Source organism: Lipophrys pholis (assembly GCF_963383615.2).
Source record: "Lipophrys pholis genome assembly, chromosome: 1".
In the NCBI taxonomy this organism is placed as follows: domain Eukaryota; kingdom Metazoa; phylum Chordata; class Actinopteri; order Blenniiformes; family Blenniidae; genus Lipophrys; species Lipophrys pholis.
The window spans coordinates 41,922,168-41,935,400 of record NC_137635.1 but is presented as its reverse complement, the minus strand read 5'-3'; the positions used below and the strand labels follow the sequence as shown (position 1 = coordinate 41,935,400).

The following is a 13,233-nucleotide window of genomic DNA, read 5'->3' as shown; positions in this document are numbered from 1 at the left end:
TTGTTTCAGATTTTCAGATTAAAACTCTTCTGAGTCTGACTTAAAATGAACTCAGAAAGTCGTCGTCTGAAACAGACTTTTATTTTTAATGATAACTGCATGAAGACTTTCCATCTGGAGCAAAAACTGTCAGCTGAAGTTTGTACCTGCTGATGTGGAATGTAATGTGACTTTTAGAGGCTCGGAAAATAAAACCAGAAGGTTTTATTCAAAATGTCTTCCTGATGATGGAGGGTTTCATGTGTTGTGTTATTTCAGATATTCAGTAATACATATGGTGTTGTCGTTTGTGTTCTTGCCTCACAACTAGAAACCAGGTTGAGTTCCAGGTCCTTCAGTTTGATGTTTGCATGTTCTCCCTGTGCCTGTGAGGATTCTCTCAGTAAACTCATCTTCCCATATTTCACTGACATGCTTGTTGTGTGTCAGTGGTTTTCTGTTCCTCTGTGTGTTTCCTCTGTGTTGGAATATTGGAGTCACGCTGCTCTTTGCCAAAGGTCAGCTGAAATAAGCGTTACCTCTCTGAGACCCTGACTTGGAAAAAAGAGGACGAATTGGAGTCGTTCCAGCTGAGGCTCAAAACTGGAGAATTATCTTCCTTTAGTATATTTAACTGAAATAATCTATTTCATTATACTAACTCATATTTACTGTTGACATAAACAGTTATGTTACATCTTTTGGTTTGTTATTCAGTCTGATTGATGTTCAGATATTAGTTAAAAACATGAACATTAATTGATTTAATTTGAATCAGATCTAAATCAAGAAGAAACTCACTAAACTAAACTGTGTTTGTGACTCAGACTGAGGTGGAGTGAAATATGTGAACCTGTTCTCTGGTTTACTGTTTACTTCCTGTCACACACTTTATTTGACATCAGTTGGTTTTTGTTCAGGCTGCAGGGATCATTTCTCACTGTGGGTACAAACAGGAGCAGTAGTAGGTGGCTGAATGATCTGATTTGATTTTGTTAATCTTTAACTCACAGTTGTTTTGTTTCTTCACAGCTGAGAAATCCTCTTTCTGAGGATGATTGTAACCTGAATTTATTGAACCATCACTCTTTTTAATACGTAGAATAACTCTGAATGTTTCTGTGTCTTTCTTCTGGTACCAGAATATATAGCCACACTGATCAGTTCCTCCACAGCTGAAGGAAACTGTTTGACCGACTCTCCTGGTCAATGTCAAATCGTCCTGAATCAGCTCTGCTGCCATGGCAACCATCACTGTATAGACACAGACAGACAGGTGCGGGTCAGTCTGACATGATTTGTTCCAGGTAGAGTTTTCTGGCTCCTGATTGGCTGGAAACACTCACCTGAACACAGACAGCAGAGAGCAGCAGCTGGGAGGAAAAGCATTGTGTGCAGTGGTGTTTCCTCTGGAGAACCTGAGGAGAAGTGGAGCTCTGATGCAGCCGAGGCCAAACGAGGGCGAGCTGTTTCAGCAGACGAGGTCATGTGGTTCCTAACAGGTCCTCAAACCTCCTATCAGCCCACAGATAAGCTGCTGATTGACAGCTCAGCTGAGGCTGCTCTGTGGTTTCATCATGTCTGAATCCAACAAAAAGATAGAAACGTAATCTGGTGGCAAAAACAGGGAGAACATTTCTTTTCTCATATATCCAGGTTGATAAGTGTAGTAATACAGAATATTATATTTTAGTTTAATTAACTAAACTACAAGCAATAATCTGATTTCTTTCTCTCCCATTTTCCTAACTCAGATCGAGGTGAGTGAATCATAATGAACAATTATTGAAAGCCTCTGTACATCTTGATGTCTTTATCAGGAATACTGATTGGATCTTGATAAATGGAAAGAGAAAGAGCAAAGGAGGACAAAAGCAATTACAAAAAAGAAGGCATTCAATTTCAAATACATTCCAAACAAGTTGTGTTAAAATGATTCTCAGACACTCACATTTTCTTTCACTGCCTCTCTTGTAAGCATCAGTTTAAAATTTTTCTTTCATGAACATAATTGAATTTGAAATGTTAAAAATAAATCAGTTTGATAATGAATACTTAAAGTAATAAAGAAAACACTTTAATGGAAAAGTAACACAAATCAAATAAATTGGAATATATGAATGTTGTACTTTCAACTTCTCTGTCAAAAGACTGATCTGAGTTTGACTGAAAAGTCAAAGATGAAAACAAAGTCATCACCTCTCGTAGTGCAAATAGCCACTTCTGAAAATCCTGAGGAGCTGGTACTGTGTGTTAAATGGACATTAAATAATATAAGTATTAACCTTGTGCAATGGGGTGACTTTACTAAAAATAAGTATTATAAAATGTATTTTATTTCATCACTGACAACTTGTGTCCCTGTGGTGCAGAAAAGATACCAGAGTTGTGTTTGTAATGCTTCCATCTGCAATTAAAGACAATTACATCCTCATCCACAACAGTGAACTGAACCATTAACCATCTTTCTATGAATGTCAGTGATTATTGTACGACTCTTTTTTTAACCTGACAACATCAGTGTGGAGTTTTAAACGGCTCAAAATTTATAAAACCAAAAAATAAAACTTGCAGGTGTAAATCTGGTAGCTGATCAGTAAGTGAACAAATCTTTTCAAATACCCCAAAGTCCCTCTACAAGGGGGGCAGAGACCCCCAGGGCCCCAACAACAGCCTCCATCCGTCGTGACTCAAAATTTGCCACCGTCCACAGCAGGATTTTCTATTAGTGGAAAAAACTCAGACTGCTGATTGGAAAGATTTCTTTATTTATAAAACACCTTTCACAGACATGAGTCACAAGGTGCTTTACAGCACTAAAAACTGAAAAAAACAAGATCATTAAAAAAATAGAAGCAACAAAAGCATACATTGTTTAAAAGAAAAAGTAAAATTGAGCAGGTAGAGGTCAAAGGCCTGCCTGAATAAAAATGTTTTAACTGCTTCATGAAGTACCACAGGAGTCTACAGATCTCAGCTGAAGGGGAAAAGCTTCAGATGCACAGTCATCACAGGTTTTGAGTTTCAGACAATCATTCTTGCACTTTAAAATTGACTTCACAATTAATCTTTTCAATAAATATAATCAGTCTGTGCAGGATTTAGAAATACATCATGAATTATTTTTCTTTGTAAAGTTTAGATTCTGCCATCAAAAAATACCACTACCAGATGTAGATAACAAACACAATCCGCGAACAATTCTTAAGCAAATTTAATATCTTATCTATGATTTTGGAATTGATAATGTTATCAACTCATAATAATACAATTTTAGAAATGAAAAAAAGAAACATTATACAATTTATAGGCTTTGAACATGTAGTCTAAATCTGTCTTCTTCAAATTAGCTTTTACCTATAAGGAAATAAGTGACTAAACTATTAAATAAATGAATTAATGATGAATTAATGATGAATGAATGAATGAATGAATGAATGAATGAATGAATGGATGAATGAATGGATGAATGAATGAATGAATGAATGAACAAATAAATAAATAAATAAATAACTTTCTTCAAGAAACTGCACAGCCAGTGTTGTTTCTCATCAGAGCTGAATATTGTATTGTTTTACACAGTGAATTTGTGTTGACATACTTTTCAGTTTTAAAGATAAATGTCAGTTATTAACATGTTAAAATTAACAAAAAAATAACCTCTTCACGAAATTGAGACACTGTGTGGATTTTAACCAGCAGAGGGCAGCACAATAAAGGTCTGTTTTTATTCTTCACAAGAAGAATAACAAATCACCTCATAGATAGACAGATGGACAGATGGACAGATGGATAGAAAGACAGACAGACAGACAGACAGACAGACAGACAGATAGATAGATAGATCCGTTTTATGTCACTTTTCTAGGTGTGGGATAGTATGTTTGCCATATAAAATGTATATTTTGAACTCATTCATTCATTTTCTTCCACTTATCCGTTTCCGGGTCGCGGGGGTGACAGTCTGAGCACTGTCACCCAGATCACAATGCACCATTTAAGAACCTTCCTGCAGGTGGTGAGCCCACGGGAAGGTGGCACCCGGCGTGGTACACGAACCCACTACCCTGAGATTGTGAGTCTCATGCTCTACCAACTGAGCTAGCCGGGGGACTATTTTTTTGAAATGATATCAAATAAGTTTAAATATCCTTCAGACACATTATGGTTCAAATTTTATTTTGATTTAGATATTTCAGAGTGCGGCCTATTAAGGGTTAAAATACCAGATTGATAAACTTAACTGTAATGGCCATTTTGATTTGTGTTTATTTTGGGTGTGAGTGTAGTAAACTGTTTGGTCCACAAGGGGAAACAATTGCATTTAAACAAATATAGGTAGGAATCTTTGTGTGCATCAGGTGGAAGTAATGAACACTTGATTTTGGACTCAAATTATTTCACAGTTCATGAAGTTTGACGTCATCTTCTTGAAGACAGTGCAGGTTTTCACGGCGAGCGCGTCAGTCACTTTATCATCCATCAAGGAAGCTTTAGCTGTGACAATCAAGTCAGCCACACAATTATTTCAGTATCCGGTGTTGTTTGATCAACCATTTGAAGTAAATTCAGTTCAGAAATTAAGATTTTTTTCTCTCACAGAGGAAGAACAGAGTTGACAGTTGTAACTGTCTTGTCAATAAAGAGAAGCTCAACGCTCACAGTGTGGAGGCTGCAGAGCAGAAACCCACAAGACTCGTCTGCTGCAGTGAAGGAAGTGTGATGAGCTCTCAGCAGCTTTATCTTTCTCTTCTAATAACCACAGAGAACAAAGTCACATCTGCTGCTGCACCGTGTGGTTTTATTTCCTCAAAACATTTTTCTGATGAGACCTGCACCCACATACAGGTGAAAATATTTACACTCCAGCCCTGAATGATAAAAACACTTTATGATGGTTTGGAGCTTTTTAGCTTCAGAGCAGCTCTGCTGTTTGTTCACATATATAAACAACAGCATCATCAGCACAGAGAATTACATCAACATGAACACAAATACAAATTATTGATTATCAAACTAAATGGGGGGGTCACCCACACCTGCTTGTCTAAATATTAAATGAATTTGTTCATGTTTATTTCTCATGAGGTTTCCGTCTCTGCTCGTTATTTGTGTCATGTGAAAGTTGTTCCAGCTTCAAGAGTAAAACACTTTCAGATTACTGTTAGCTGTCATCAAACTGAACTAATGAACATGAAGAGAAAACAAAACCCATAAACATAATTGTTATAGTTTATTCAGGAAGATGTTCCAGGTAAATGTAAAGAATCTTTAAAACAGTGCATTTATATCATTAAAAGAAAAACAACAAATAAACATTTTATTTCATAAACTCAAATATCTGCAAGGGAATAATTGGTCATATTTCATTTTATTTTAAATTCCATTTCCACAATTTTGTAAGTAAAATGTTACAAACATTAAAATAAACAAAAAAATATTTCAAAACCAACATGGGAAGTCAAATATTTTAATATCATCACTGCTGCTTGAAACTGTTTATAAACCTATTTATAAAACATGTTATTTCACTTAAATTAACAAAAGCAACCTTTTTATTTCAAATTATGACAGAGCTTAAGTTCCTCTTTCTATTCTTATTCACTGTGTAGAACAGATGTGTTCAGGAGGAAGATTGTTTTCCAAATAATCTTTGTTGTTCTTGATAGTTGATGACAGAAAACATATTTGAGTTTTATAGCAGGTGTGAGTGAGACATTAAAGCTCTTGGAGGTCAGTCAGCATGTGTGGATCTGGTGGACGGTTCTTTGTTTCTGAGGATCATCATCAGAGAGAGTCCAGAGCAGTAGACCACACTCTTCACTATCAGCACTGTGTACTGCAGGCAGAGCAGCCGCTCTCTGAACCAGTGTGGTGGAGGAGGAGGAGGAGTAGTAGTAGGAGGAGGAGTAGTAGTAGGAGGAGTAGTAGTAGGAGGAGGAGTAGTCGGGGGAGTGAAGGCTTCTATGACTGAAAAAGACAAAGATCAAAATGTCAGTTCTCTTTTGCTCCAAATAATGACAATGAATCACAAAACAATATCATCAGACCTTCATTACCTTGTTCTGTTTCAGCCTGGACTGTTCCTCCCTCGTGCTTCACGTTGCAGCGATATTTTGTTGTAATGTCATGCTGATCCAACACCAAGATGGCAGTGGTGCGTCCCGACTCCCTGAGCTCCAGCTGCTCTCCCTCACTGGAGCGCAGCTCCTCCAGCCTGCCGTTCTGCTTCAGTCTTTTCCAGGAGAACTGGACCACAGGAGGGAACATGTCCGAGGCCACACACAGCAGGTGGTTCTTCCCCTGCAGGTGGTCTCTGGATGCTGCTGGGTACACGCTCACCACGGGCTTCACCACCGGCTGCTCTGTAATCAGACAGCAGCAACAAGCAGCACAGACACAGAACCACAAAGTCAACAGCAGCTTCCAGCACTGAACTGAATTCAGTCTGAACCTGGAAACTACCTGAACTCTGATCAATCAACTGATGGTACTGAACACAGTACAAAGGTCACTGCACACACTGTATTCATGTTGATATGTCCTCATGTGTTGCAGGTCAAAGTCATTTTTAAAAGACAAATAAAGTCTTGAGGCCACACAGTGGGGTCATTGTGAGAATGTCTCTGGTTCACGTCCAGGTTGAACTCAGAGTGAGTTTATGTTGAAGTTTGCATGTTCTTCTCGTGTGTGTATTATTATTATATATATTATAAGTAGTCTGTTTTTTAATAGTCTAAACAACAAGTCTTTGGGGATAACTGGTAACTACAAACTAGTTGTGTGTGTGAGAGACTAGTGAACTGTCCAGGGTGTTTTGACTTCACTCACAGTCAGACGGATAAAGACGGAGGACAACAATGTTTAGTCAGATTCGTTATTTTAGTTTATTATTTAGAAAAGTTGGTGACTTTAATAATCTGAAACAATAAAAATATTCTTATGAGGGATGTGAGTTTTATTATTAATATACAATCATTTTATCATTTGTATTTCTGACGATCATGTTTTTTAGATCATATGTTGAACGCTTTGACTTTCACAAAAAGTACAGAAATGTTAATGTATTATGGAATAAAATCAGCTCCTTTCGTGTTTTAATGCTTTATAAAGAGGAGGTGAATATGATAAAAAAAAGAGACAAATTATTAGAAAAACAACAACTTTGTCTTTAATTAATGCAGCGGGTTTTTAAAATGTTTATTCTAACTAACTAGCTCATTCTAGTTTCATGTCATCTGAAGTGATAATTTACACACAAGTTACTCTTCATATATTATGCTTTTAAAATATTGCTGCAATTATCATCAAATTGTACTCATATATTTTATTTTATTTTTAAATGATTATACAGTATATCAAACTAATTGGTTATACAACCTCGATATTAAAGTTTTTACAGATAATTAGTAGTAATGTAAAGAAAATAGAGCAAACAAAGTCAGTTTTCCAAGGACGTTGATCAAGTTTCAATTTGGGAAAAGTAAGAAATAATAAAAAGTCACCATGATTAAAGTCAGCAGCATTAGTGTTAATCTTAGTCCACATAAGAAAATAGTTCCTCCCAGAGCAATATGAGTTTATAGCAAATGACAAGCTTTTCTTCTTGTTCAGGTTTTATAAACTAGATTATTCAGATTATAATTTATATTGACAAGCCCCTCAGCAGGAACTCAATGTAACAAAAGTAAATACAGTTTTCATGAACATTTTTTCATCCATCTTCAATCATGACACAAGACTCAATGTGAAGAAATGTTGTTTTAATTTGTATTTTAACATTTTATTTTTGCCTTTCAAATTTGTGGTGCAACTAAAAACATGAATCTCCAGCACAAAATGATTTCAGGAATCTGTAAGTTTATTCGTAGAGATTCATATCCACATTTAAAAGAAACTAAACTCTGAACACAGAATAAAAATCGTGCTATAGCACTGACTGAACTTCTACTTGTGTGGTTTTGTCGATGTTCAACACACTGTGTAAAACACAAATATTTAAGTGTTTAACCATGTATAACATCAATTATTTTAACTTTTTCTGTGTTTTTATGAATTGGTATAAATAATCTCTTTAATTCTATTCTTTTATATTAAAGACATTAATGAGATTGCTTTTACATCCATGGAAATCCTCATAATATCACAGTAAATTTACAATTAAACCAACTTAAAAATGTCAAATCATGAATTATGTTTAATATTAAACATCAGCTTGTCTTTTGGGAAGTAACTGAGTTTAGGATGAATTATGTTTTGTTACTTTACTGAATGAATATTTAAATAACATTAAAATAAACTTACAATAGATACAATTTCTACTTCTGCAATACAAAAGTAAACTAAACAATAAATGATAGATATATAATAAATGTTTGTTCTTACCTGTTACATACAGTTTAGTCCCAGAGCCAAAGATCCTGTAGTACCACAGTGAGAATCATTGATACAAAAACCGTCCTGCAGCTGAATGTGTGTTGAGGTGATGAGGTTGTTTCATATTCCTGCTCCTTGATGTGTTTCTCTAATTTCATATCAACACATTTGTCTCTTGGTTCTTTAATCCAGCAGCACAGCTCTGATGATCATGTCTGTCTCTTGGTCACTTTGCAGTTTTAGTCCATCTGAACTAAAATACTAACTGTTGGACTGAAATGAAACGTTTTACTTGCTAAATCTCCAGATGATGAACTTCATGAAATAAAAGAGTTTATTTAATCTCCACCAGAAGCTGGACATTGTTGTTTCACACTAAAATACACCAACAACCATTAAATGCTTTTTGTTTACAATAATTCAGAAGATGATCTGTAAGTACTTTGGTAAGACTTTAAAGTTTGACAGCAACATCATAATCTAATTCTTGCCGGACATTATAACTTTCTGAGTGTTTATATTATTTGTGACAGAAGTTAAAGTATCAGTTCATCAGTTTATATAACTGAAGATGTGTCACTGCCTTCAAATTCATTCATGGATCTGCTCCAGCACCTGCGACCCTGACCTGGATAATATGATTTAAGATGATTGTGATTCATTAGGTTCTGTTATCTTAATATTCACAAATGTGCCATAAGTTTTTGGGAATTGTGGTTGTATTTGTATATTTAGAAGAATCCATGAGAATGTACCCAGGCACAGGTAGAACATGTAGATTCTCCATAGAAAGACTCAAGCCTGAATCAAACCCAGCTTTTCTCATCGTGAAGCTGAACAATCACTTCCTTGTTGAGCTGCTCTGATTCCTTCTTCTTATAATTGAAGTTACTTTACTTAGTTACAGTTTTCTCACAGTATTAATTCCATTTCTTCTTCTGAACAAACAACAGCTGTATATCTGCTGTGGCTCTTTGATTCTGGCTCCACTTCTATTGAACACATTGTTGGAGTGTAAACATCTTTGTTTCAGTTTTTCAGATTAAAACTCTTCTGAGTCTGACTGAAAATGAACTCAGAAAGTCGTCGTCTGAAACAGACTTTTATTTTTAATGATAACTGCATGAAGACTTTCTATCTGGAGCAAAAACTGTCAGCTGAAGTTTGTACCTGCTGATGTGGAATGTAATGTGACTTTTAGAGGCTCGAAACTGGAGAATTATCTTCCTTTAGTATATTTAACTGAAATAATCTATTTCATTATACTAACTCATATTTACTGTTGACATAAACAGTTATGTTAAATCTTTGGGTTTGATATTCAGTCTGATTGATGTTCAGATATTAGTTAAAAACATGAACATTAATTGATTTAATTTGAATCAGATCTAAATCAAGAAGAAACTCATTAAACTAAACTGTGTTTGTGACTCAGACTGAGGTGGAGTGAAATATGTGAACCTGCTCTCTGGTTTACTGTTTACTTCCTGTCACACACTTTATTTGACGTCAGTTGGTTTTTGTTCAGGCTGCAGGGATCATTTCTCACTGTGGGTGTTACTTAACCAACAGGAGCAGTAGTAGGTGGCTGAATGATCTGATTTGATTTTGTTAATCTTTAACTCATAGTTGTTTTTTTTCTTCAGAGCTGAGAAATCATCTTTCTGAGGATGATTGTAACTTGAATCTACTGCACCATTACGTTTATCAATATTGACAATCACTCTGAAAGTTTCTGTGTCTTTCTTCTGGTACCAGACTATATAGTCACTGCCACACTGATCAGTTCCTCCACAGCTAAAGGACACTGTTTCACCGACTCTCCTGGTCAATGTCAAATCGTCCTGAATCAGCTCTGCTGCCATGGCAACCATCACTGTAGAGACACAGACAGACAGGTGCAGGTCAGTGTGACATGACTTGTTCCAGGTAGAGTTTTCTGGCTCCTGATTGGCTGGAAACACTCACCTGAACACAGACAGCAGAGAGCAGCAGCTGGGAGGAAAAGCATTGTGTGCAGTGGTGTTTCCTCTGGAGAACCTGAGGAGAAGTGGAGCTCTGATGCAGCCGAGGCCAAACAAGGACGAGCTGTTTCAGCAGACGAGGTCATGTGGTTCCTAACAGGTCCTCAAACCTCCTATCAGCCCACAGATAAGCTGCTGATTGACAGCTCAGCTGAGGCTGCTCTGTGGTTTCATCATGTCTGAATCCAACAAAAAGATAGAAACGTAATCTGGTGGCAAAAACACTGAGAACATTTATTGTCTCATATATCCAGGTTGATAAGTGTAGTAATACAGAATATTATATTTTAGTTTAATTAACTAAACTATCAGCAATAATCTGATTTCTTTGTCTCCCATTTTCCTAACTCAGATCGAGGTGAGTTAATCATAATGAACAATTATTGAAAGTCTCTGTACATGTTGATGTCTTTATCAGAAATACTGATTGGATCTTGATAAATGAAAAGAGCAACAGCAAAGGAGGAGAAAAGCAATTACAAACCAGAAGGCATTCACTTTCAAATACATTCCAAACAAGTTGTGTTAAAATTATTCTTAGACACTCACATTTTCTTTCACCGCCTCTCTTGTAAGCATCAATTTAATAATATTCTTTGATGAACATAATTGAGTTTGAAATGTTAAAAATCAAACAGTTTCATTATCAATACTCAATGTAATACAACACTTTAATGGAAAAGTAACACAAATCAAATAAATTGGAATATATGAATGTTGTACTTTCAACTTCTCTGTCAAAAGACTGATCTGAGTTTGACTGAAAAGTCAAAGATGAAAACAAAGTCATCACGTCTCGGAGTGCAAATAGCCACTTCTGAAAATCCTGAGGAGCTGGTACTGTGTGTTAAATAGACATTAAATAATATAAGTAGTGACCTTGTTGAATGGAGTGACTATACTAAAAATAAGTATAAAACAATATTTCAATTAATCACTGACAACTTGTGTCCCTTTGGTGCAGAAAAGATACCAGAGTTGTGTTTGTAATGCTTCCATCTGCAATTAAAGACAATTACATCCTCATCCACCACGGTGAACTGAACCATTAACCATCTTTCAATGAATGTCAGTGATTATTGTACGACTCTGTATGACTCTTTTTTAACCTGACAACATCAGTGTTGAGTTTTAAACGGCTCAAAATTTATAAAACCAAAAAATAAAACTTGCAGGTGTAAATCTGGTAGCTGATCAGTAAGTGAACAAATCTTTTCAAAGACCCCAAAGTCCCTCTACAAGGGGGGCAGAGACCCCCAGGGCCCCAACAACAGCCTCCATCCGTCGTGACTCAAATCGGCCACCGTCCACAGCAGGATTTTCTATTAGTGGAAAAAACTCAGACTGCTGATTGGAAAGATTTCTTTATTTATACTTATTACACCTTTCACAGACATGAGTCACAAGGTGCTTTACAGCACTAAAACCTGAAAAAAACAAGATCATTAAAAAAATAGAAGCAACAAAAGCATACATTGTTTAAAAGAAAAGTGAAATTTAGCAGGTACAGGTCAAAGGCCTGCCTGAATAAATATGTTTTAACTGCTTCATGAAGTACCACAGGAGTCTACAGATCTCAGCTGAAGGGGAAAAGCTTCAGATGCACAGTCATCACAGGTTTTGAGTTTGGTGTGTGGGACTACAGGCAGGACTGGTTGGCCTGACCTGAGCGCTCTATTTGTCTGTTTCACACTGAATGTTGTGGCTCACTTTCAGACAAACATTCTTGCACTTTAAAATTGAGTTTATAATTAATCTTTTCAATAAATATAAACAGTCTGTGCAGGATTAAGAAATACATCATGAATTATTTTTCTTTGTAAAGTTTAGATTCTGCCATCAAAAAATACCACTGCCAGATTTAGATAACAAACACAATCCGCGAACAATTCTTACACAAACTTAATATCTTATCTAGGATTTTGGAATTGATAATGTTATCAACTCATAATAACACAATTTTAGAAATGAAAAGAGGAAGATTATACAATTTGATCGGCTTTGAACATGTAGTCTAAATCTTTCTTCTTCAAAATAGCTTTTAACTATAAGGAAATAAGTGACTAACCTATTAGATAAATGAATTAATGATGAATGAATGAATGAATGAATGAATGAATGAATGAATGAATGAATGACTGAATGAACAAATAAATAAATAAATAAATAACTTTCTTAAAGAAACTGCACAGCCAGTGTTGTTTCTCATCAGAGCTGAATATTGTGTTGTTTTACACAGTGAATTTATGTTGACATACTTTTCTGTTTTAACGATAAATGTCAGTTATTAACATGTTAAAATAAACCAGTGGAAAGAAAAAAATAACCTCCTCAGGAATTTGAGTCACTGTGTGGTTTTAACCAGCAGAGAGCAGCACAATAAAGGTCTGTTTTTATTCTCCACAAGAAGAGCAACAAATCACCTCATAGATAGATAGATAGATAGATAGATAGATAGATAGATAGATAGATAGATAGATAGATAGATAGATAGATAGATAGATAGATAGATAGATAGATAGATAGATAGATAGATAGATAGATAGATAGATAGATAGATAGATAGATAGATAGATAGATAATTGAACTGATATGAAATAAGTTTAAATATCCTTCAGACACATTATGGTTAAAATTTTATTTTGATTTACATGTTTCAGAAAGTGGCCTACAAAGGGTTAAAATACCAAATTGATCAACTAAACTGTAATGGCCATTTTGATGTGTGTTTATTTGGGTGTGAGTGTAGTACACTGATTGGTCCACAAGGGGGAATAATTGCATTTAAACAAATATAGGTCGGAACCTTTGTGCGCATCAGGTGGAAGTAATGAACACTTGATTTTGGACTCAA

General features: G+C 35.5%; 1 protein-coding gene across 1 annotated transcript; it reads right to left on the bottom strand.

Annotated features, from left to right (window-relative positions):
• Positions 1-5,331: 5,331 nt before the first annotated feature.
• LOC308111972 (uncharacterized protein) lies at positions 5,332-6,423 on the bottom strand. Its single transcript, XM_080467134.1, has 2 exons — positions 6,039-6,423; positions 5,332-5,949 (listed from the first exon to the last, which is right to left on the bottom strand). Exons 1-2 carry the CDS (start codon positions 6,247-6,249, stop codon positions 5,714-5,716), a joined length of 447 nt encoding a protein of 148 aa, XP_080323260.1. The 5' UTR covers positions 6,250-6,423; the 3' UTR covers positions 5,332-5,713.
• Between the last annotated feature and the right edge of the window lie 6,810 nt (positions 6,424-13,233).